The sequence below is a fragment of the Pipistrellus hanaki genome (assembly GCF_964339955.1).
Source record: "Pipistrellus hanaki genome assembly, chromosome: 17".
Classification (NCBI taxonomy): domain Eukaryota; kingdom Metazoa; phylum Chordata; class Mammalia; order Chiroptera; family Vespertilionidae; genus Pipistrellus; species Pipistrellus hanaki.
Genome location: NC_140519.1, coordinates 1,664,438 through 1,684,768, shown reverse-complemented (window position 1 = coordinate 1,684,768; position 20,331 = coordinate 1,664,438). Strand labels below are relative to the sequence as shown.

Sequence of the window (20,331 nt, the reverse complement as noted above, 5' to 3'; positions counted from 1 at the left end):
CCCTGAGGGCGGGGCTTTGTCAGGGGCGGGAACCTGCTCTAGGGCGGAACTACGTCCCGTACGTGCGGTGGGCGGGGCTTTGAGTGGGTACTACCAGCCTCGGTGAGTGGGGCTACGTTCTGTGGACGGGGCTTGTCTCTGTGTTCTGGCCGAGTCACGAATAGACCTTCGCTTTGTGGGCGGGGCTCTGCTCAGTGGGCGGAACAGCGGCCTAGGAGGGGAAGTTTAATTGGCTGCCTCCCCCGGAACTTCCTGGATCCTGCCCGTGCCTGTGGCGTCACCGGAGCTGGAGTGGCGAGCTGCCGCTCGAGGGTGTGAGAGGCCGCCGGGTGAGAGGTTCGTGGGGCCTTTGGGGTTGGGGCTGGGGCAGGGCTGGCGGGCCTCGCGCCGCTGCGGTCGGTCCGGGGTCGCCGCGCGTCTCCGACCGCAGGGCCTCAGCCCTGGGCCGGAGCCAGTTTCTGGGTTTGTCTGGCGTCATGATTTCCGTGCGGTGTTAAGGGTATTCCCTGTCCGCCCAACTTAGGATCTTCCCTTCCCCATGGACCTGCCTGTGCAAGCCGGTGTGCTTCAGGTGTATGTCATCCTGTGCCACACCTGGCACATGGAAGCAATTGATGAATGGTTGGAGTTTGGTTACTATTGGAAGGATTTTAGGTCATTGAACTTAGGGAAACTTATGTGTATTTTCTTTTCTATAATAATGTCTTTTCTGTAGTGTTCAGACCTGTAAAGAATTGCTGTGAGTTTTTTGAGCCAAACTCGACAGTTGCGGGGAAGCAGAACCTCAATGGATTGAGATGATGCTCCGGAGAATGGCGGGTTACATCTATGTTTATACATTGCAATCAAAGGAGGGGACATACCCTGTTTCCCCGAAAATAAGACAGTGTCTTATATCAATTTTTGCTCCCAAAGATGCGCTAGGTCTTATTTTCAGGGGATGTCTTATTTTTCCATGAAGAAGAATACGGTACACATTTATTATTAAATGAAAATAAAGGAAATTTATTACCTGTATACGGTATGGTAGTATGGTAGTTGTCAACACAAACCAGACAAACTGAGAATCCTACAGTATCAAGAATTTACTCATTTATTCAATGACAGTAATGTCATCATCTTCTGGAACATCATCATAACAATCCAATTCCTGAATTTCCTGGTGAATTTCTTGTGACTCCATTTCTTTCAGAATCAGTGGACCAAATCTCTCATGTTTAGCAATAGCATTCTGAGACAGAGCCTGGGAGGGCCTTATTTTTGGGGGGATGCCTTATATTTCACTCAGAAGGAAACCTATAAGTAGGTCTTATTTTCGGAGGATGTCTTATTTTCGGGGAAACACGGTAGGTGGGCTACATGCAATCCATTGGTGATAGACTAGAGAGGCGGAGAAAGCAAAGTGGGGAAACCCCTGGGATTGGATAAAAAGGAAAATGATGGACACATACTTAGGGGTGCAGGAACAATTAACATGATAATGAAGGAATTGGTGGCAGTCTGTCCTGTCGCCCAGCACTTTTGGTTGTGCCCCAGGGGGTCTGGAAAACAAGAAATTATAAGTTACAGACATTTCTAAGTGTGTGTTGTTATAGATGCAAAAAGACAAATAGGCTCAGTTAAGGTTAAGGTTGACCATATCAGTGAAGATACCAGCCTAGATACCCACCATCACTGTGTTCAATTATAGTTTAATTTCAGACCTTCCTTGTGGTGACTTTAGATCTGAGTTTGCAAGACGGCCACGCAGGCCTCCCCTGAGCTGTCATTTTTAAGTATTAACTACTGTTGGGGTGGAAACGGTGGCTGTTAAGTAGTTGGGGACTTGGAGGATGTAAACTTCAGAGAGACACAATGTGAGCAAAGGGAAGGAAGCAGTGATGGGCAGGTGTCTTCAGAGAACAGTGTGCAGCAGTGTGCAGGGGGGGTGCTGGGAGGCAGAGGAGAGTGACAGATGAGTCTGGTTCTGGGTTCCAGCAGCTGCCAGAGCACATTGCTCCTTGTGCCTTCACAGGGTTTTGCATTAGCATGTTCATTTCATAGACTGTTCAGGGTAGACTTGGGTGCACATGGCTCATGCCAGGGGTGGACAGCCTTTCTGTAAAGGGCCAGGTAGCAAATACTTTAGGCTTTGTGGACCACAGTTACAGCAGGAAAGTGCCCGTAAGACAATACATAGTTGAATGGACATAGCTTTGTTCTAATAAAACTTTATTTACAAAGAAGATGTCTAACCTGATTTGGTCCATGGGTATTGCTTGCCCAAGCCAAATCTAGGTACTAGCAGTAACCCAGTAAATATTACATCATACTTTTGTATTGCATTTTCATTTATACAGGGTCGGGCAAAAGTAATTGTATGAGAAGTAATACAATAATCTATAATAATTAAAGGGTAATATGCTAATTAGACTGATATCTTCTGATTGTCATTCCAGAAGTCTTACCTGATGAAGCTGGGGATGGAGGGAAGTTGCTTTTCTTCCAGGTGCCGGCCGGCGGCCAGAGCAAAGCCCAGGTCCTGGGTACCAGAGGGAAGCCAGGGGAAAGAAGGGCTAATCTTGCATGATTTTCATGCATTGGGCCTCTAGTTCTATATAATAAAAGCCTAATGTGCTAATGATATGCTAAGGCTGCGTAATCTCTCGCTAGACATACACTGATTACCAGGGGGCAGAGAGTCAACCACTTGATCAGTTGCTGTCACGTGCACTGATCACCAGGTAGGTTAGCACACTTCAACAGGAAGGTTAGCTGGCTACTGGATTCTGGCCAACCACGGCTGAGCAAGACAGGCCAGACGTGCCCTGGAGCCCTACCATGGTCCCTCCCCGGCTGACCAACCTCCTCCATCCTTCCCTGGCCTGATCGTGCACTGGTGGGGTCCCTCAGCCTGGCCTGTGCCCTCTCGCAATCTGGGACCCCTCAGGGATGTCAGAGAGCCGGTTTCAGCCCAGCCTCACAGGCCAAGCTGAGGGACCCCACTGGTGCATGAATTTGTGCACTGGGCCTCTAGTTAATCCTATATAATAAAACCCTAATATGCAAATCGATCAAACGGCAGAACTACCAGTTGCTGTGACACGCACTGACCACCAAGGGAACAGATGCTCACTGAAGAAGCTGCCCCCTGGTGGTCAGTGCACTCCAGAAGCCAGGCTCACAGCTGGTGAGCACAGTGGCAGTGGAGGGAGCCTCTCCCACCTCTGCTGCAGGCAGGCAGTAGGGAGTGAGGGGTCCTGGACTGCAAGAGCCCTGGACTACAAGAGGGATATCTGATTGCCAGTTTAGGCCCAATCCCCTTGGGCGTAAGCCTGCAGGTGGACATCCCCCGAGGGGTCCCAGACTGCAAAAGGGTGCAGGCTGGGCTGAGGGACACCCCCCATACACTGCACGAGTTTTGTGCACTGGGCCTCTAGTAAATAATAATACAAGAACAAACTTCCACATATATCTGTAAACCTACTTTTTGCCCACTCTGGACAGGAGTGGGCATATTCCACCACTAGCTCTGCGTGGCATTCCCTGATTACTACCGCTGTGACAGTGGATCCATTAACTTCCCTTTGAATGGGGATAAAAAGGACACAAAGTGTTGTGAGGAGGAAATTAAAGTACATAAAATGAAGGCATAGTACTTGTACATAGAGTAAAAGCTTAGTAAGTCTTGACTGTTAATATTTTTTAAATTGTTCCTCACGTGCATTGTTAAAGAGATTGGAGAGATGTGTCTAAGGTAGAACTTACAGGCTTAGTTTGTGTTCAGCTATAGAATAAGGAATATCTGAAGTTTCAAGGCAAGAGCCATCTACAGGGAGATGACCTGACAGATGTGAAAGTAATTTAAGGGAGGTGGGAGTAGGAAGTACAGGATTAAGTTCTGTACTTAATCAGAACTTAATGGGCACACCGGAGAGGACATGGGAATGAAACAAGGAAGGAGTCAGTCCTAGGATATGGCACCGGAGTGGTACAGTAGCATGTGAACTGCAGGGTGGGTAGTGATGGTTAACATGGTGGGCTGCTGCAGGAAGCTGAAAAAGCAACTGTGTTGATATTGTTGATTCAACCAGCAAAAGTGAATGTGGCGCCTCCTGTGGGCCAGGTGCTGTAAATGCAAAAAAGAATTAGATACCTATTCTGCATTCCCAACGGCAGAAAATCTAAAGGCGGCTGAAGACATGGAAGTAATTTAATACATGCAGCAACTTAAAAAATAACCAGCATTAAGGTGGAATTTCTTAGATTTAATTGGTACCTGCACTCTAAAAGCTTAAATTGCTTTACAGTCATAAAAGTGGGCAGCTTAATTGAGCTTCTTTTCTTTCTTTTCTAGACAATGGCCAAGAACAAATGGAAAGGGCAGAAGCACAGGAATGTGTTTCACATAGCCAGCCAAAAAAACTTCAAGGGGAAAAGTAAAACAAAACCCGTGACCACGAATCTTAAGAAGGTGAACATTAAGCACCCAGCTTCCTTGTTTACAAGCAAAGCATGACGGCAAAGCTAATGAGAAACCAAATGTTTTTTATTTAAAACAGGTTCTTAGCCTCCCTTACAAGGGCAAAAGGATTTTAAACATTTGCTTTTTTAAAAAATCCAGATATACAAAAAGAAAAAAAATTAACTGCAAACCATTGAGACTCCCAAGTAACAATTTGATAGCTTTATGGGATCTCAGCAATCCCCATCAGAACCTGTCTTCTCTGACCTCAGGCATATTCAAGAACCTGTCAAGTGAAAATACCATACTGTGTTCCTTAAAATGCAAAATTTGAAAAGTTTATCTTTTTTGTTTTTACTTAAAAATATTTGGGCAATAGGAAATTTATTCATCAAGATGTATATAGCAGAGTGAGTCCTGCAGAATATGTTTTCAGGTTGAAATAGTATGTGGCATCAGCTCTCTGGGACTCAGTAAATATCATGATAGCGCACAGAAATGTAACATTTTTCAGTTTTCATCAACTAGTTGAGGTCAGCTTTTTGATCAAGCGACTTTATGATCTTGGAAATGTTATAAGGGAAATAAGGCCCATGATACAACGGGGGTTTGGAGTGACACTTTCACATGGAATCGCCAAGCCCTGAGTGAGAAGGAGCTAGTGATGCGGGGGGCGCCGGGGACAGAGCGCTGCCAAGGCCCAGGTGGTGCTTCCTCAGGTGGAAGCACCGGCGCCTCCTGTGCTGAAGGAAGAGCCCCAGAGGGAGGTGTGTGCGTTGGCAGCCTGGGCGTGTAGTTTTCTCAGAAAATGGCCTGACTTACCAGAGGAGGGCGGTGGGCGGCCAGGCACCAGGTAAGTGGTCAGAAGTTTGTGGCCACAGATTTAAAATGCAGCCACTCACCCGGCTACGATTTTCTAGGGCTTTGGTTTTAGGCTCAGCAGTCTGATCAGTGATTATAATTGGCTTGCAGGCAAGTATGATATGGGAGAAATGTGGAGAGAGGAAAGTTCAGTGGTTGAGGAAATAGTGGTCTTGGGTCAGTGCTGGCTGAGGGAGTGCAGGAACGTGAAATAATGGACGCGGAGGCTGCAGTGAGATGTGGGAATCCTTACTGAACTGTATGTGGACAGATAAGGACCGGCAGAGAAGGCCACAGCATTAGGTTGTTGGTGGGGCCACAAGCAGTGACGCCAGGCCTGGACTTAGTGAGCCGAGGCTGGACATCTTTCATGAAGGAGCAAGTAGTCCTGGTGTTGGCAAGTGACAGTGGGGAGGGTGAGGCCAGCGTGTCCCAGGGCATAAGGTTTACAGGAAGAATGAAACCTCCACCCCACCGTTCAGATTCAAGATGGGGGCTGCCTGGTGGCTGTCCTCAGACTGCCGGGACCTCTGTTGGGGCCAGAAAGTGAGGGAGGCTGAGGCCCCCTCAGCAGGATGGGGCATGGGATGCGGGCTCCCGCCTCATTGGCAAGAGATAACAGCTTGGCCATCTGGTCCACGCACTGGCCTGCTTACCCAGGTGAAGTTGAGATAGGGGGTGTTCCACATACTTGTCCTTCTTAAAAAACCGAACCTTTTGTCCAACATTGCCCAATAAGACTGAGATTTTAGTGTAAAGCTTGCCCAGAAAACTGGTACAATTGACTTAAGAATTTAGGTTTAACAAGGTTAAATGAAGGTTGAGTATATTTTATCCTTAAGGGTTATGAGGCCATGGATTAATAATGTTCTTTTTCTTCTTTAAAAAGATAAACGTTGTGAATGCTGAAAAAGTTAAAAGAATGAATGAAGCTTTTGTGGACATACAGAAGGAGCTTGCTCACTTTTCTCAAGGCCTTTCCCTCGAGCCTCTGCAGAAACAGCTGGTACGTAGAGCATTTCCTTTTAATAAACGGAGGCTAATAAATTAACCCCCTAATTCCCACAGCCTGTAAGTCGAATGTGATCTTCAAGTACTTGGCTCTCTGGTGTACATGGCTGTGCTGTGTGTATAGCATATTCATGAACATTGTGAACATGAGAATTTACCATGTTTCCAAAGGCATGAGTAGAAATGAAGTTGGGTACTAGATGAATGGGTAATTTTGTGCACCACTGTTACCTAACTGTTTACACCTAATATTTCCTCCCTCCAGGCTCTGCAGCCGAGTCCGGAAAACAAACCAGTGAATGTTGACGAAGCTACGAGATTAATGGCTCAGTTGTAATGTGCTTGTCCCCCCAAAACCAATAAATTAAATGCTCTATACAACTTTATTTTTAAAAATCTTGTTAATGTACAGACATTGGCACATTTTAAAACAAACTACATAAACAGCCCTCTCCTATAATCCAGGAAGTGGAATGTCAGGAGTCAGCAAACGTGGTGAACTTAAAGTGCTAGAACGAAGGCACTTCACAAACTCTTCCCCGGAAGTGACTGCAGCTTCTTGGACATCTTCACTTCATACGTGGCAGTGACGTCAGGATGGGAGCGCAGAAATAGGACAGTTTCGTGGCAGTAAAAGTGGAACACAAATAATAGTAAGTGAGGAGCCCTTGGCCATTTTGGTTTTTGATGACCTTTAACCTTATAACTTTCCTCTCATAAGAGTAAAACCGGAGTTAGAATTGGAAGGGAAGTTGAAGTCCCAGAATGCAGTCCCTCTAGGGGCTTCGAAGAGCCCTTTGTTTTCACAGTTGACGTTTTGTGAAGTCAGAGAGCAAAAGTTAGGGAAGTAGACACCGGAATCAACAACCTAATCAGGTGTTATTTCATTATAAATATCAGGTGATTAGCAAGTCTACAAGGTTTCAGTTAGAGGTAGATAACTGTCCCAGGTTTCCAAAGTCTAATAATTTAGTATCTGGACATCAAACAGGTCACATACTCCTTCACTGTCATCTAAATTAAAGTTGTAGTCGTCTGCGGGGGTGGGGGAGAGCCGCAGGAGAGGAAACACTGCAAGCAAAGCACAGGTTCAAGGTTAATGTGGCTCCACACACTCAAAAGGCCCATCCGTTAAATTACCATTTCTATGTGGAAAAGCAATGATCATATTAATGACTTGTGTTTACTGTGCATATTGAGATTCTTGTTTTAAGACAGTTTGTGCATGGACTTAGGTATAAGCTTGAGAAATGGGTTGTTGAGGCTGACAGACTTCAGTTTAGAGTGTGACATGGCCACGGTCAGGAGCAGTGTGGTGGCTTCATGCTGGCCTACTGACAGCTTTACTGGCCGTGGCCAGATTCCTGTGGAGTGAAAGGACTGGTGTGCCAGTGCCTAGGGAGTCTACTCGGTGCAGGCAAGTGGCCCCTGACCAGAGTCCCCTTGAGAAGCAGGCACAGACCGGTGGGGCCAGACTTCCAGGGTTTACTCACCAGTGTTAGTGAAGGAGAATTTTCACAACTTGCCACAATGCACTAAGTACTTAATCAATCCTGTGCCACCTTTAGCTCCAGGGAAGCAGCTCTGCCTGAGGGAGGTAGTACCACGTAAGCTGCTTACCGTCAGAAGACATCAGCTCGTCAATGATATCTCCAGTAACAGATCCTGTGGGAAGAGAAAGGTGATGGCGCTGTGACATCTCTGCAGTGGGGACATTAAACACGGGAGTCTGCATCAGCCCCTCCACTCAGTCCACGTGAAGGACTAGAACGCACGTGTTCATTCACACCTACAAGTTTCACTTGTAAATTTCTAACTCAAGTTGCCCTAAAGCCACCGCCGCCTCCCACAGCGGACTCCTGGGCTTTAGCCAGTAAAGCGCCATCACTTTTCGTTCAACACGTTATATGGGACTTATTTTGCCTAAACATTTCCTGGGTGTTCTTTCTTTCTCTCATGCACCCACTGCCATCACCCTCCTGTGCCTAAATGTTCTCACAGCTGCACACCGCCCTGCCTTCTGCTTCCCAGGCATCTCCTCCCAGTCACGTGCCGGCACTCAGCGCCATGTAGCCTCCACGGCCACCTCCCGGTTACAGCACGTCACTGGCTACCCACTAATCCTCACTCACTCTGTCACAGCCCCAAGCCACCTTCCTTACTATTTTCTGATACAAAACCATCTACAGAAACTGACTGCTCAGACTTTGTTGAATGCTCGAAGCCGATGGACTGGGTCTGAGCTGAACCTTTCAGAGCTTGCCTGCTTTCTTTCCCCATTAGGTTATACTCGGAGGACAGGCATCCCCACACCTGATGGTAGAAATACAGGGACCACCGGATGGAGGGGACAGGACATGACCCTGAGGCGTTCTGTGCGTGGTCAGACCTTTCTTCACAGCCTCACCAGGCCCCACCGAGAGCAACCTGGGCAGTAGACTCCTGCCCTGTCCTGGGACACGTCCCGAAGGTACAAATGAGACCAGTTTGAATGACCTGCAGCACTGCGTCTAGACGGGTGTGACAGTCATCCCTGAGCCGAGTTCCAGACACAGGCACTGCAGGGAGGACCGAGGACAAGGGGGTCTGCGCTCCACAGCCTGACTCCGCAAAGGCGGCCAGGGGTGCGGTAACCTGTCCTGAGTGGCGAGATCACCGTACAAAGCACACCTCGGATAAGAGCAGACGCACACATGGCAGCAGAGGCGCAATGGAACCCTAAAGAAAAGTGCACTTCAGGCCATTCAACACTGCCGAGCGTGCAGAGCTCCAAGTTCAGCCACACCGCACTCCCACAGTTTGCTTCTGGATAGACAGATCGGGTGTGTAAAGTGTATCTTCAGAAACAGATCCATAACAACTTATTGAAATACTTATACAATAATACACATAATTATAACCAAACAATATAAATAGTATAAAAAGGATGTTTCTCAAACCTGTCCCGGCGCTGGACACAGACTGCATCACCTTTGCTGATTAAACTAGCTTCCTATTTCCCTCCTGCACCAGGTGACAGTCACTAGGACACAGACAAATTCAGAAAAGCTCCCCTTCCTAAGAGGAGGCTCTGGGCCCACCTGAAGCCGAGTCTGTGGCCGGGACGTGCTCGAGGCCAGGGGTCCTCTCAGAGGCGGGTGGCCCCGGGGGGCTCGGCGGGGTGGGGCTGGGCTTGTGCACAGTCCGGGGAGAAGGCTGAGAGGGGGGCTGCGTGAGGTCGTCCGGTGGGGGAACAGGGAAAACCACAGGCTGAGACGAGCTGGACTCTTTATTTATCAGCAGCACGTGGATGGGGCCCGAGTGACTCTTTAGGTTGATCTGGTACTTCTTCTGTCCATTCTGACCCTTTGAAGTGGTTGGGTGCAAACAAGTTGAAAATGAGATAAAGCTACTAGGGAGTAACTAAATCCACACAACAAAGCAGGCAGTCGGTCAGGACACTGAGCAGAGACCATGAGGAGAACAGGGAATGGAGCTCTAAGCGCCCTGCCCCTTAAAGTAAGTGTTTCTCAAAAAACTGAGTTCCAAAAACTCAGTTGTAGACTTCTGGCAGACCTCCCATTTGACGTCATGGCTGCTCACATTCTGTGTGGACTCCCTCCTGGGCGTGGGCCCAGGCACGTGGCCCCTCCGCTGCCCTCCATATCCGGCAGCAAGCACATAACCGCGGGCTTTTCCTGCAGAGAGGAGCAACGTCCCTGCATTTCCAAGTCCCCCAGGTCCACTCTGTGAACACCTACATCCAAGCCCTTGGGTGACAGGGCAGGGCGGTGACAGTGTCACCTTTGTCTGCCCCTCTCTGGTTGCTAGCTTTCAAATGAGTTTCAGAACTCCGGATCCCAAACTAAATTCATGAAACTTGGACGCGGCAAAGAGTTAATTCATATATGACTCAGTGAGCCAGATGTGTTAAAATGACCCAGTCTAAAACAATGTATTACTGTTGATATTTCAATTGAACTTCTTCCACAGACATGATTGGTACATGGGTTGCAGAAACAGCCAAACTGATGCTTTAAGATTATTGACTATAACATGATTCATGAAATCAAATTTTTTAAAAATAAAATGCTACGTAATTCATTCAGTCATGTCTACAGTTTTCCCAAGTACTGAAGACATCCAGACTCAGTATGGAGGCCCTGCACTGACGCCTGAGAGTTCCCAGGGAGCTCGTGCGTGGAGGCGGGCAGGGGCCTCCTTCCCGAGCCAGCGGTCCGCTCTGACCAGCCCACCTACCAGCTCCGGAAGCGGGACCTCCAGCTGCGTGCCAGCAGGTGCCTGGATGGCCAACAGTGTGTCACCTGTCAGAAAACAGACATCAGAAAGTAAATTTTAGTAAATAGAGTGGCAAGCGGGTGGGCCCTGGAGACTGAGGCTTGGGTTCGAATCCCAGGCTCAGGTTTTGCTTCTTCCTCTGTAGAGAGGGACTAACCCTACACGGTTGTGCTGAGAAGAGGTCACAGATGTAGATCGTAGATCTATCACTCCTGAACAAGCTCAGTCCAGTGAAGCTTGTTGAATCTGAGACTCTGACAGCTTTCTGATGTCAACTAAACTCACTGTTTACTGGAAATAGCTGAGATAGTGTAATGATCAGGACACCAGAGGCAGTGCGATACTCTGAACTCCGGAGCATGAGTGAGCTCACCTGGGAGCCCAATCCTACCCTCTCTGTGGAAGACGATGCCTCCGGTGGTGGCCACGGCCGGCGACAGCCACCCCCGCCTGCAGTCAGTGACAGGCGTCCCGTGACAGGCATGATCACCGAGACGTGTGCGCTGCCCCGCCCCCCCGGTCACTATTCATGGCTTATGTGGTCATTTCTGGAGCCACACGAGGTGGGTGGGCTGGGAAGCCGGTTTTTCTCGTCGGTTATTGTAATATATTGAATTGTAATACAATAATCTACGCACACTCTGCTTCCTCTGCGCTGGGCCCAGCTCACTCGCTGCAGCTTCACAGCCAGAGCAGTGAGCACCGAGTTCAAGTTGGCCCCTGACTGCGACTGTCATTTAGCCCCAATTGGACGGAGCTGCCCCTCCCACCCCGTTACTGCCAGCCGTGCAGACACGGCCATGAGCGTGAACAGTGGTCACTGACATGGAACAGAATGTGAGCGGCTGTGAGCCCAGCGCACTGCAGTGAGATGAAGAACCCACTCCTGACCCTGGCCCGGTGAACCCCAGGTTCGAGTCTCCGCAGCAGCGGTCGATCAGAAGCAGCACCCACTCACTGTGGAAGCAGTTGCAGATGTCCTCGTGGGTCACGTAGGAAAATGTGCGTCGCAGGAGTTAAGGAACACGTTTGCACAAGCGCTAGGCTTTTCCGTTAACAAACCAGAGGTCTGAACAAACAACGAGAGAGCTGGCGGCTGCTGTACACAGAGGAGAAAAGTCGGTCTCAGCCTGCGAAAGCAGACAATCAGCAAAAGCGCCCAGAGGGCCCACTGCTCTGGGCTCTGTGGCTGCGGACCCTCCGGATAGAAACCTCTTGCTCAGGAGCGGGCTCTGGGGTGCTGGGGCGAGGCGGATGCCACAGCCACAGAGGCTCTACACCCACACCTTCCTCGGCCGCAGTTTGGGTCCTAGGAGCAGCTGGGACCTTGGAAAGCCTCGCAGCAAAGTCCAAGGTCAGCCAGTCCAATGGGTTTAGAATCTTGGGGCTCCACAGGGCACAGCTTGAAACCCCAAGTTCTCACATTGAAAGAGCTCTGACCAATAGAGGAAGTGACACGTGAGCTCATGGACCTGTGCACCCAGGACGAGATGACAAGGAGCCTCCCTGACCTCAGGTAGGTCAAAATTCACGAGGCACGAGGCTGATGCAGGGGAAATGTCCCAGAGAGCAAAGGGGCGCTTGCATATCCAGGCAACTTGGGTGTACCCCTCTTCCTTCTAACCCGGCAGACGCACCAGCCTCTGGGAGGCTCCCCGCTGAGTTAGGATCAGGGGAAAGTACCCCGGGTTGTCCAGCCCACATGAACTTCTCCAAGCTGTGCGCTGCTGAATGCTCACCCCTCCAGAACACGGAATAGGGGCGGGGCCCACGAATCATTGGGTCTGGCTCTGCCAAGGCATTAGGGGTGAGCTAATTAAACATCTGACCAAAGATAGCGGGCTCATTGTCAAGGTGATAAATCTGTATGGCCCTGGGCAGAAAAAAGGTTCTCACCCGATTTACAATAACCTACTCACTTCATAGCGGTGTCTACAATCCACAGAAGCCTGAGCATGGCAGTTAGCAATGGGTAGATGGAAAATAGACGAAATTTATTTTCTCAATGAGACACAGGAATGATGGTACTAAATAGACTATGTAACTTAAAAAGGCAAAACGTTTAAATCAGTGTTTCCCAAACTTCTCTCATGATGAGAATCACCTGGTGGAGTTGTTAAACCACAGATTCCTGAATCCCAACTAAGAAGTGCTAAACTAGGATTTTTGGGAACATATAGGTAAAATTGTATACTTAACTAGTGCTCTAACACAGATGTTATATACAGAGCACTAAGTTAGGTATGCAATTTTACCTATATGTTCTCAAAAATCCTAGTTTAGCACTTCTTAGTTGGGATTCAGGAATCTGTGTTTTAACAACGCCACCAGGTGATTCTCATCATGAGAGAAGTTTGGGAAACACTGGTTTAAATTGTTAGAAACATAAAATGAAAATGTTACATTTACTCCTAAACTTAAATCTCTAAACACAGTGAACAAAGCACCGACTCCTGGCTGGGAGGACGTCAGGCAAAGCTTGCTGACCGCTGGCCCTGCCCCGTACCTCCCGTCCCCAGCGATGTGACCTGCGACCATGGAAAAGGATATCTGCTGTTAGCGGTGTCATCCATCACATTGCGAATGCTCTGCTGCAGCCACGACTTCTGCTGATCCAGCTCCCTTTCCTTCAGGCCCAGGTCTTCCACCTCAGCTCTGAGGTCTCGCAGTCTCTCCAGCACTTCCTTCGTATTGCAGCCCGCGCCCACACCTCTACACACAGGGAGCACGCACACACGTCAGACCCAGGCCAACTACACACCTGATCTTTACAGCACTAACACTGAAGGAGCAACACTGAAGATAAAAATCTTTACACTCTTATAAAAATAAAGGATTAAAAAAATTAATTACCACACCTCAGAACATGATTGCTTAGAATATTTCTTGGCAAGAAGAGTGCAATTTCAAAATTTCCCAGCATGTTTTATCGCGATCACCTGGAACGTCAGGATGGTAACAGATACACCAAAAAGGTGTCACAGCCAATCTGTTCAACTTGGACATCTCAGATGTAGACTGAGACACAGGTGAAATGAATGATAACCTTTACTTATTTTGGTGGGATTCTGACCAAAATAAAAAAAAATAAAAAATGGAGGTCAAAGGGGACAAATTTGCAAAACAATGCATTTGCCACAAACATACAACCAGATCACGGTTAAGAGACCATGTGCATTTAGATCAACTATGATTTATGAGGCACATGTTCCCCTGGGAAGACATAGTTCCTGCTCCTAGGCGTTTGTGTTAATTGATCAGCTGACAAGCACTGGGGTGGAGAGGGACTGATGACCCAGCAGAGTGCGGGTGCCGTGCGGGGCTTTGGGGGAGAACGTACGATGTGCGTTTTGAAGAGTAAATTAAACCACAGAGAGCAAGGGCCACGTTCGGGCGGGCACGGAAGCCCCCGCAGGTCCAGACGGCTGCGGCAGGGGAGGGCACAGGCGGCAGAGGCTCAGGAGCGCCGGGCTCTGCTGCTTGGGAGGAGCAGGTCTCGGAGCAGAGCCCTGCCTTGCCCCACCCTGCCTTGCCACTTACTTCCACTGGATGCTGTTTTTTGACTTTTTCTCAATCAGGTCGATCCCTTCCAAGACGTTGGTGATGTCATAAATTCTTCTTTTCTGCCTCACAGCCAGAGTATCTGCAGCCTGTTCACAAAGGGATTAGGGCCACTCAGAGCCAGCGCGGATGGGAACAGCGGCTGGGAGTTCAAGCAGCTCCCTCCCTCCGTACTCCACCCTACCCCACCCCCCCAGGCCCATGGACACCATGTATAGTCAGCAGATGCTGAAGCGGCAGAAAGATGGAGAGGTGGGGGCACAGAGCCTGTGGATAAAGGAATGGTGAGAACCCCTCCTGGAGCCTCCTGGGCTAATCCGGACAGCAACTGCCGACCTGCCGCTCCTGTCTCATTTCCCAGCTCATACAGTCTGGACTGCAGACAGCTTCAGCTCTTTTTTGAAACTTTGAAAAATTCTATCTCGGAAATTTAAAAAATAATTCAGCTAACTTACTTGGGGCAAATGCTGAAGGACACACATGGCGAACCTGACACACTGAGCACTTCTGAAACCATGACACCCTCCGCAAACCCCTGCCCCATGCCGGCCAGGCCGCCATCCGCATCCAGGGGCCTCACTCGCAGCCACAGGTCAACAAAACGCCCGAGTTATGGCTGACTTCAGGAGTTCTAGCCATTCCCATTTCCCTAACAGAACAAGTGGAAACTAAATAACGGGACCCACGGCTCTTTTCAAATGGATTCGGCAGCAGCCTGCGGAACATGGCACAGTCTCAGTTCCTGCAGCCTCGAGACTCCATGTCCTCACCACGTGGTCAGCATCTGCCTAGGCCCACCATGCTGTACCCGCCCTCAGGGCATCACAACCACCCTGAGCCTGTATGAAAGCAGCTCCTACTAAACCCATAGTTTTTTAAAATCTAAATTTGGTGGTTTTTTTTTGTTTTGTTTTTTTTTAACACATTTTATTTTTTATAGAGAGGAAAAGAGAGGGATAGAGCTAGAAACATCTATCAGCTGCCTCCTGCACACCCTCGCTGGGGATGTGCCCGCAACCAAAGTACATGCCCTTGACCGGAATCAAACCCGGGACCCTTGAGTCCACAGCCCGATGCTCTATCCACTGAACCACACCAGTCAGGGTAAACCCATAATTTTGGAAGCTGGACCTCTCCCCCGGGAGCAAGTGTGACGGACAGCCCCCTTACAGGCATGTGGAACTGTGAGGGCAGCGCTGGTTCTAGAAGCCATGGCGGGGCCACCACAGGCGCAGGCGGCCCTGCCCATCTCTGGGGTCCTCAGGGGCCTGTGGACCGGCGGAGCTGGGCAGTTGCCACAGGACCAGGCCGGGCTCAGCAGCGCCTCTGCTTGCCCGCCTGCGGTGTCTGAGGATGGGAGGCTCCTTTTCTGAGGGGCGGAAGCCACTGCAGAGGCACCTGGAGCTGTGGGCGCAGCACATTTCACACTCTCCTCGAACCAGGCCCTTGAGAGGGAAGCCAGGCCCCAGGCGCTGGGTCCTCCAAGCAGGTGCTCAGTCAGAGCAGCACTCTCCTTGTTCCCCCCTAGCTCAGGCTAGACCACCAGGGTGGTCGCAGGATACAGACCACAGAGCTGTCCTTGGTCTTTAGGCAAAGAGCCACCAGGTGTCCCTTTCAGCTCCATTTCTGAAGTTTCCTACGATGTCACAACTTGTACATTCAGCCCTTGATTTCCAAAACTCACATTGTTTCTTTCCCTTTACACACACAAACACACACACACACACACACACACAGAGCGTATGCACAGCCACAAGCAGAGCACGCAGGCAGGACTGCAGAAGGCTTGGCGTGGGCACACACCAGTCCTGCAGCCAGGCTGCACCGCGCACTGTCAGGTGTCTGCGGGCCTTGAGGCCGGAGGGGGCAGGGTCCTGGGGAGAGTAGAAAGGGTATCCAGGTCAGACCACGGCCACAGGCCCCTCGAGAGGCTTTGCAGGACTACTGTGGACCAGTCACAGCTGTCCGGGCAGGTGACGGATTCAGCCTCAATGGAGAAGAGATGCCAGGGAAGGAGGTGGAGCACTGGGCAGTGCCAGGGACGCTGGGCGGCAACTGTAGAACTGTGAGGTTTCTCCAGAGTGTAAGATGGCAGACAGGCAGGCATCTCCTTGTGATGGCTTTTATTTCCTCTCCAGTGGGGTGCAGTGAAGGGGGGTGTGGCTGAGAGAGAGGGGCAGAGTGAAGTCCCCCCCTCTTCCCCGGGAGCAGGAGAGTGAGCGGCAACAGCAGAGCTAGACCCCACATTCCTCCAGCCCCAGAGACCCGCCTTGGTGCCCAGGGTGCCCATCCCCCATGCACCGCAGCTGCTGAGTAAACATGGTCGCGTGCAACAGGGACCCTGACAGACCTGCACCGGAACTGACTGTCTGGTCCTGAAGGAAGCATATCATTGCACTACCCCCGCTCCCTGGCCCAGGAGAGCACACGAGCAAACAGGCCTCAGAGGAGAATAACCCCTCCCAACAGAGTCCTCCCCTAACAATGTCACCATGGGAGCACGGTGATGCCCAGGCTGACGTCATTCAGCCAGGGACTGGTGGGAGGTGCCCAAGACAATGAACAGGTGAACCCCTCACAGGCTGCACCTGCGGGACCTGGCTGCCCAGCACTCCACCCAGGTCCCTGGCGGGGTCCTCGCAGTGTGAGCTCTGGAGGGCGGGCCCCAGGGTAGCTGTTTGCTTAGGATTAGCTGCAGCTCATCTGCTCAAGAGAATTCTGAGGGCACAGGAAGCTCTGAACATGACACAGTAACTAGGGAACGCCTGTCCCCAGGTTCTCATCTGCAGAGCAGGTCGCTGCTCCCTTCTGGGACCACAGCTGGCAGGACACGTGGTCAGTGTTTGGGCTGCTAAGCATCCAAACCCAAACAAACGCACATGTGATACTACCCCTGACCAATTGTTACACACACACACACACACACACACACACACGCACACACGGAAGGTCCTGAAAGAAAGGTGGGAGGAACCGAGCGGCTCAGCAAGGCTGCCCAGGATGTATTTTAATGAGAATTTTACAAAGCCTTCAATGTGCTGTGGATGCCAGGATTCTAGTTACCTTCAAACACAGTAGATTATGAGCAGAGAACCTTTTAACAGGACCTACATTACTGACCTTCCCCCGGCATCACCTAAATCAGCGCGCAGCTGCTGGTAACGTGGTTACCATTCTGTTTCACGGGACAGATTCGGAAAGCGAATGGGTACTCAGATGCCAATTAGCATTAATTATGTATTTGTGACACACATTTGTGGCAAAACATTTTCAAATGTTCCTAAAACACTTAAATAAATGGGTGTGCAGGCAAAGGTCCCAGCTACCCAGCCCCTGCAGGTGCAGCCCGGCACCAGTCTGCAGGTCTGAGGAAGCAGGAAGACCTCCCTCTCCATCTCCATTTATATATTTATGAAAAGCTAACAAAGAGGCACGCGTGTCTAAGGCTTGGGACTGTGCTGGCGTAGAAGGAGGTTTACAGGAAACCTCGGTCGTGCGAGGCCCTCAGTGGGACTGCAGGGGCTCTGGGTTCTGGGGAATGAAAAGCCCAGGAACCACCTTCCTTCGGCAGAGGCCGGCGGCTCAGCCTCAGGGCCAGCTCGCCCTGGCCCGGGGCTCCCCAGAGACCAGAGACGCTGCAGGTGCGTTCCCACCCGGACTCGGGAGCCTTGACATGTGTACGCTTTCCGTTTGTTCCAATTTTTAGTTTTTGATTTTTAATAAACTGCATAAGCTTTGACAATGGAGCTTCACTTCTGATGTTCCTGTCCTTGAGCAGTGTATGTCAGAGGTTAGGAAAGAGACGGCATCCTGGTGGTCTTGGCTATTTCGTGGCATCCGGACATGGGAATGTGAAGGCTGATATAATTTTTCAGATTCATGATACTCACAAAAACTGTTTCTTGAACTGCTTCTTAAAAGTATCAAGTGTATAACTCAAAAGTATTAATAACTTATGATGAAATGGCCCATCCAAAGTAAGAATATAAGAAAAAAACGATTTTATAATTTCAAACTACATCAAATTACAGATGTATTGTCAAAAACGTAATGATAAAAAACAAAAAGGAAAAAAAAATGCGTTAATGATGTTTTTCTATTTTGTACAATAAGAAACATTGGAAAGACTTTAATGTAGATTTTTTTAGATATATATTTTACAATGAAAAGTGTATGTAAATGAACGATATGTTTTTTCCAGATATATGTAAAAAAGAATGATACTCAAACTGTTCCCTCGGTATAAAAAATCATTAATGTAATAAGACAATGGTACTGCAGAAACCTCTAACCTTTAGGAAACTGTGATTAAACAGTAAATCCTCCTGCTCACTGGCCCCCCGACTCCCAGAGATCGATTTCAGGAGCCATTTCGGGGACAAGAGGAAGCCAAGAACCCCAGGCAGGGGCGCAGCTGCCTCATCTCCCAGGCAAGCGGAGGGAGAAAGAAGCCTCCAAAGTCAGCCCCTGGAGTTCAGTTTTCTCTGGGAAACCCAAAACTTGCGTCCTTCCTTTTATTCAAGTCCAAGACTACAGGTGAAGTTCTAGGTTTTCAGCAGTAGCCTGCAGGCTGTGTGGTAACACCCTCACACTCCCTGTGAAGAAGGCATTTATTTAGGTCACGACCACGGAGTGGTCTGGCCATGAAGCACTGCGACACCGCACGTGCAGCCGCCGGCTCATGGGTTCAATGCACAGCCGGAGCCACGTCACGGCCGCTCCAGGGAAGCCAGGGCCTGAAGACCCCCGACCCGGCAACCTCGGGTCCCAGAGGAGCTGGGGGTGCAGCCAGGTGGGCGTCCTGGGCCGGGTGCGGGGACCACGCCGGGTCAGCTGGGCTCAGGACCGGCGCCGGGGTGTGCAGTGCCTGCGTGGACGCTGCCTCACCGGCGGGTTGACAGCCGGGTCCGGATTTACACTTGGCCTCGGGCTGTCCCCTCGCGCCCGGGGCGCTGTGCGGCTGACAATCCCGACTGGCGGTCCACCGGCTGCGTGACCACCGGCCTCCGCTCACGGGTCCCTGGGAGGCCCTGGCACAGGCGGCTTTACAGGGACAGAGGCCCCCTGGCGACACTGCGCGCCTTGAGAGGTCCGCGTCTCTGCCGCACCCAGCCGCACCCCGAAAGCCCGTCCCAAGCAGGCCGGAGCCTCACTCCTCTGCGGGAGGGCGGCAGAGGGAGGCTGAGTCCGCTGGAACCGGACTCCACGGGGCGCGCAGCCCATGAAAACGCCGGTCCCAACAGCGCGGGGACCAGGCTGCTCTTTGTGGAGAGCGAGTCGGGCTGCGGCCGCGCGGCGGGGCGGGTGCTGGGCTGGCTTTCTCCCCCACACCCCGCCCCCGCCCCGCCCCACACCCGGGCCCGCCCCCGCCCCCGCCCCGCCCCACACCCCGCCCCGCCCACGCATTGCCCCTCCCCAGCCCCTCCCAGCATCCTTCCCGCCCCAGGCCCGGCGCTCGGGCCACAGCCCCCTCCCGCGCCGGCGCGCTCACCGCCTTGAGGTCCAGCACCCCGTCCTGCGCCTCCTGCAGCAGCGACACGAACTTGGCCGTGAGCAACCCCAGGCTCTTCTCGTGCCGACTGCTCCCGCCCGCCGGGCCCCCGAGCTGCGACGGCGGCGCGGGGGAGGCGGGGGGCGTCCACTGGCCCTGGGCCTGGCCCTGCGGCGCCGCCTGCCCCGAGCTCGCGGGCTCGGCCGCCGCCATCCCCGAATGCGCCCCGCCGACGCCGAGTTTAAATGGCCGGAAGTGACGCCAGTCGCCGTTGCCAGGCGACGCGGTGGCGGTGGGCGTGGCGGAGGAGGAAGAGGTGCCGGAGGGGAGGGGCGGGGCCGAGAGCAGCGGTGGAGCCCGCGTCCTGCCCGCTGGCCTGCAGCTCCCCGGGCCCAGCAGTGCGGTCTCTGGCCACGCGGGTTATGGCCATACTATTGGAGCCCATTGACCGCCATGTTCATTTTGTGCCAGTTACTGGGTTTCAATCAGAAATGTGCATTTCCCAACTTTGTTTTCCTTTTTCAATATGGTTTTAGCTACTCCAGGTCCCTTGAATTTACAAATTTTGGGGTTATCTTAGAAACTTTTGCAAACAGGCTAACTGGGATTTTGATAGGGGTTGCACTAGATTGCTAAATAAATTTGGGGAGAATGATCATCTCAACAATATTGTCTCCCGATCTAT

General features: G+C 51.1%; 2 protein-coding genes across 3 annotated transcripts; one reads left to right on the top strand and one right to left on the bottom strand.

Annotated features, from left to right (window-relative positions):
- Positions 1 to 196: 196 nt before the first annotated feature.
- Positions 197 to 6,697, top strand: RBIS (ribosomal biogenesis factor). Its single transcript, XM_084864435.1, has 4 exons — positions 197 to 336; positions 4,337 to 4,453; positions 6,195 to 6,311; positions 6,582 to 6,697. The coding sequence occupies exons 2-4, from the start codon at positions 4,340 to 4,342 to the stop codon at positions 6,651 to 6,653; spliced, it is 303 nt and encodes a 100-aa protein (XP_084720561.1). The 5' UTR covers positions 197 to 336; positions 4,337 to 4,339; the 3' UTR covers positions 6,654 to 6,697.
- Positions 6,684 to 19,911, bottom strand: E2F5 (E2F transcription factor 5). Of its 2 annotated transcripts, none has more exons than XM_084864434.1 (8): positions 19,647 to 19,911; positions 14,135 to 14,244; positions 13,145 to 13,306; positions 11,553 to 11,596; positions 10,556 to 10,620; positions 9,397 to 9,661; positions 7,937 to 7,981; positions 6,684 to 7,387 (listed from the first exon to the last, which is right to left on the bottom strand). In XM_084864434.1, the coding sequence occupies exons 1-8, from the start codon at positions 19,857 to 19,859 to the stop codon at positions 7,278 to 7,280; spliced, it is 1,014 nt and encodes a 337-aa protein (XP_084720560.1). In that variant the 5' UTR covers positions 19,860 to 19,911; the 3' UTR covers positions 6,684 to 7,277. The 2 variants fall into 2 exon arrangements, 1 of the variants encoding a protein (XP_084720560.1); XR_014793177.1 differs by having other exon boundaries at positions 6,687 to 7,387; positions 7,810 to 7,981.
- Positions 19,912 to 20,331: the final 420 nt, after the last annotated feature.

Coding starts and splice junctions, on each gene's coding strand:
- RBIS (XM_084864435.1), top strand. CDS start 4,340: ATGGCCAAGAACAAATGGAAAGGGCAGAAGCACAGGAATGTGTTTCAC. Junction 4,454..6,194: donor TGACCACGAATCTTAAGAAG/GTGAACATTAAG, acceptor TTCTTTAAAAAG/ATAAACGTTGTGAATGCTGA. Junction 6,312..6,581: donor AGCCTCTGCAGAAACAGCTG/GTACGTAGAGCA, acceptor TCCTCCCTCCAG/GCTCTGCAGCCGAGTCCGGA.
- E2F5 (XM_084864434.1), bottom strand. CDS start 19,859: ATGGCGGCGGCCGAGCCCGCGAGCTCGGGGCAGGCGGCGCCGCAGGGC. Junction 13,307..14,134: donor AAAAACAGCATCCAGTGGAA/GTAAGTGGCAAG, acceptor CCCTGTGTGTAG/AGGTGTGGGCGCGGGCTGCA. Junction 10,621..11,552: donor CATCTGCAACTGCTTCCACA/GTGAGTGGGTGC, acceptor GTTTTCTGACAG/GTGACACACTGTTGGCCATC.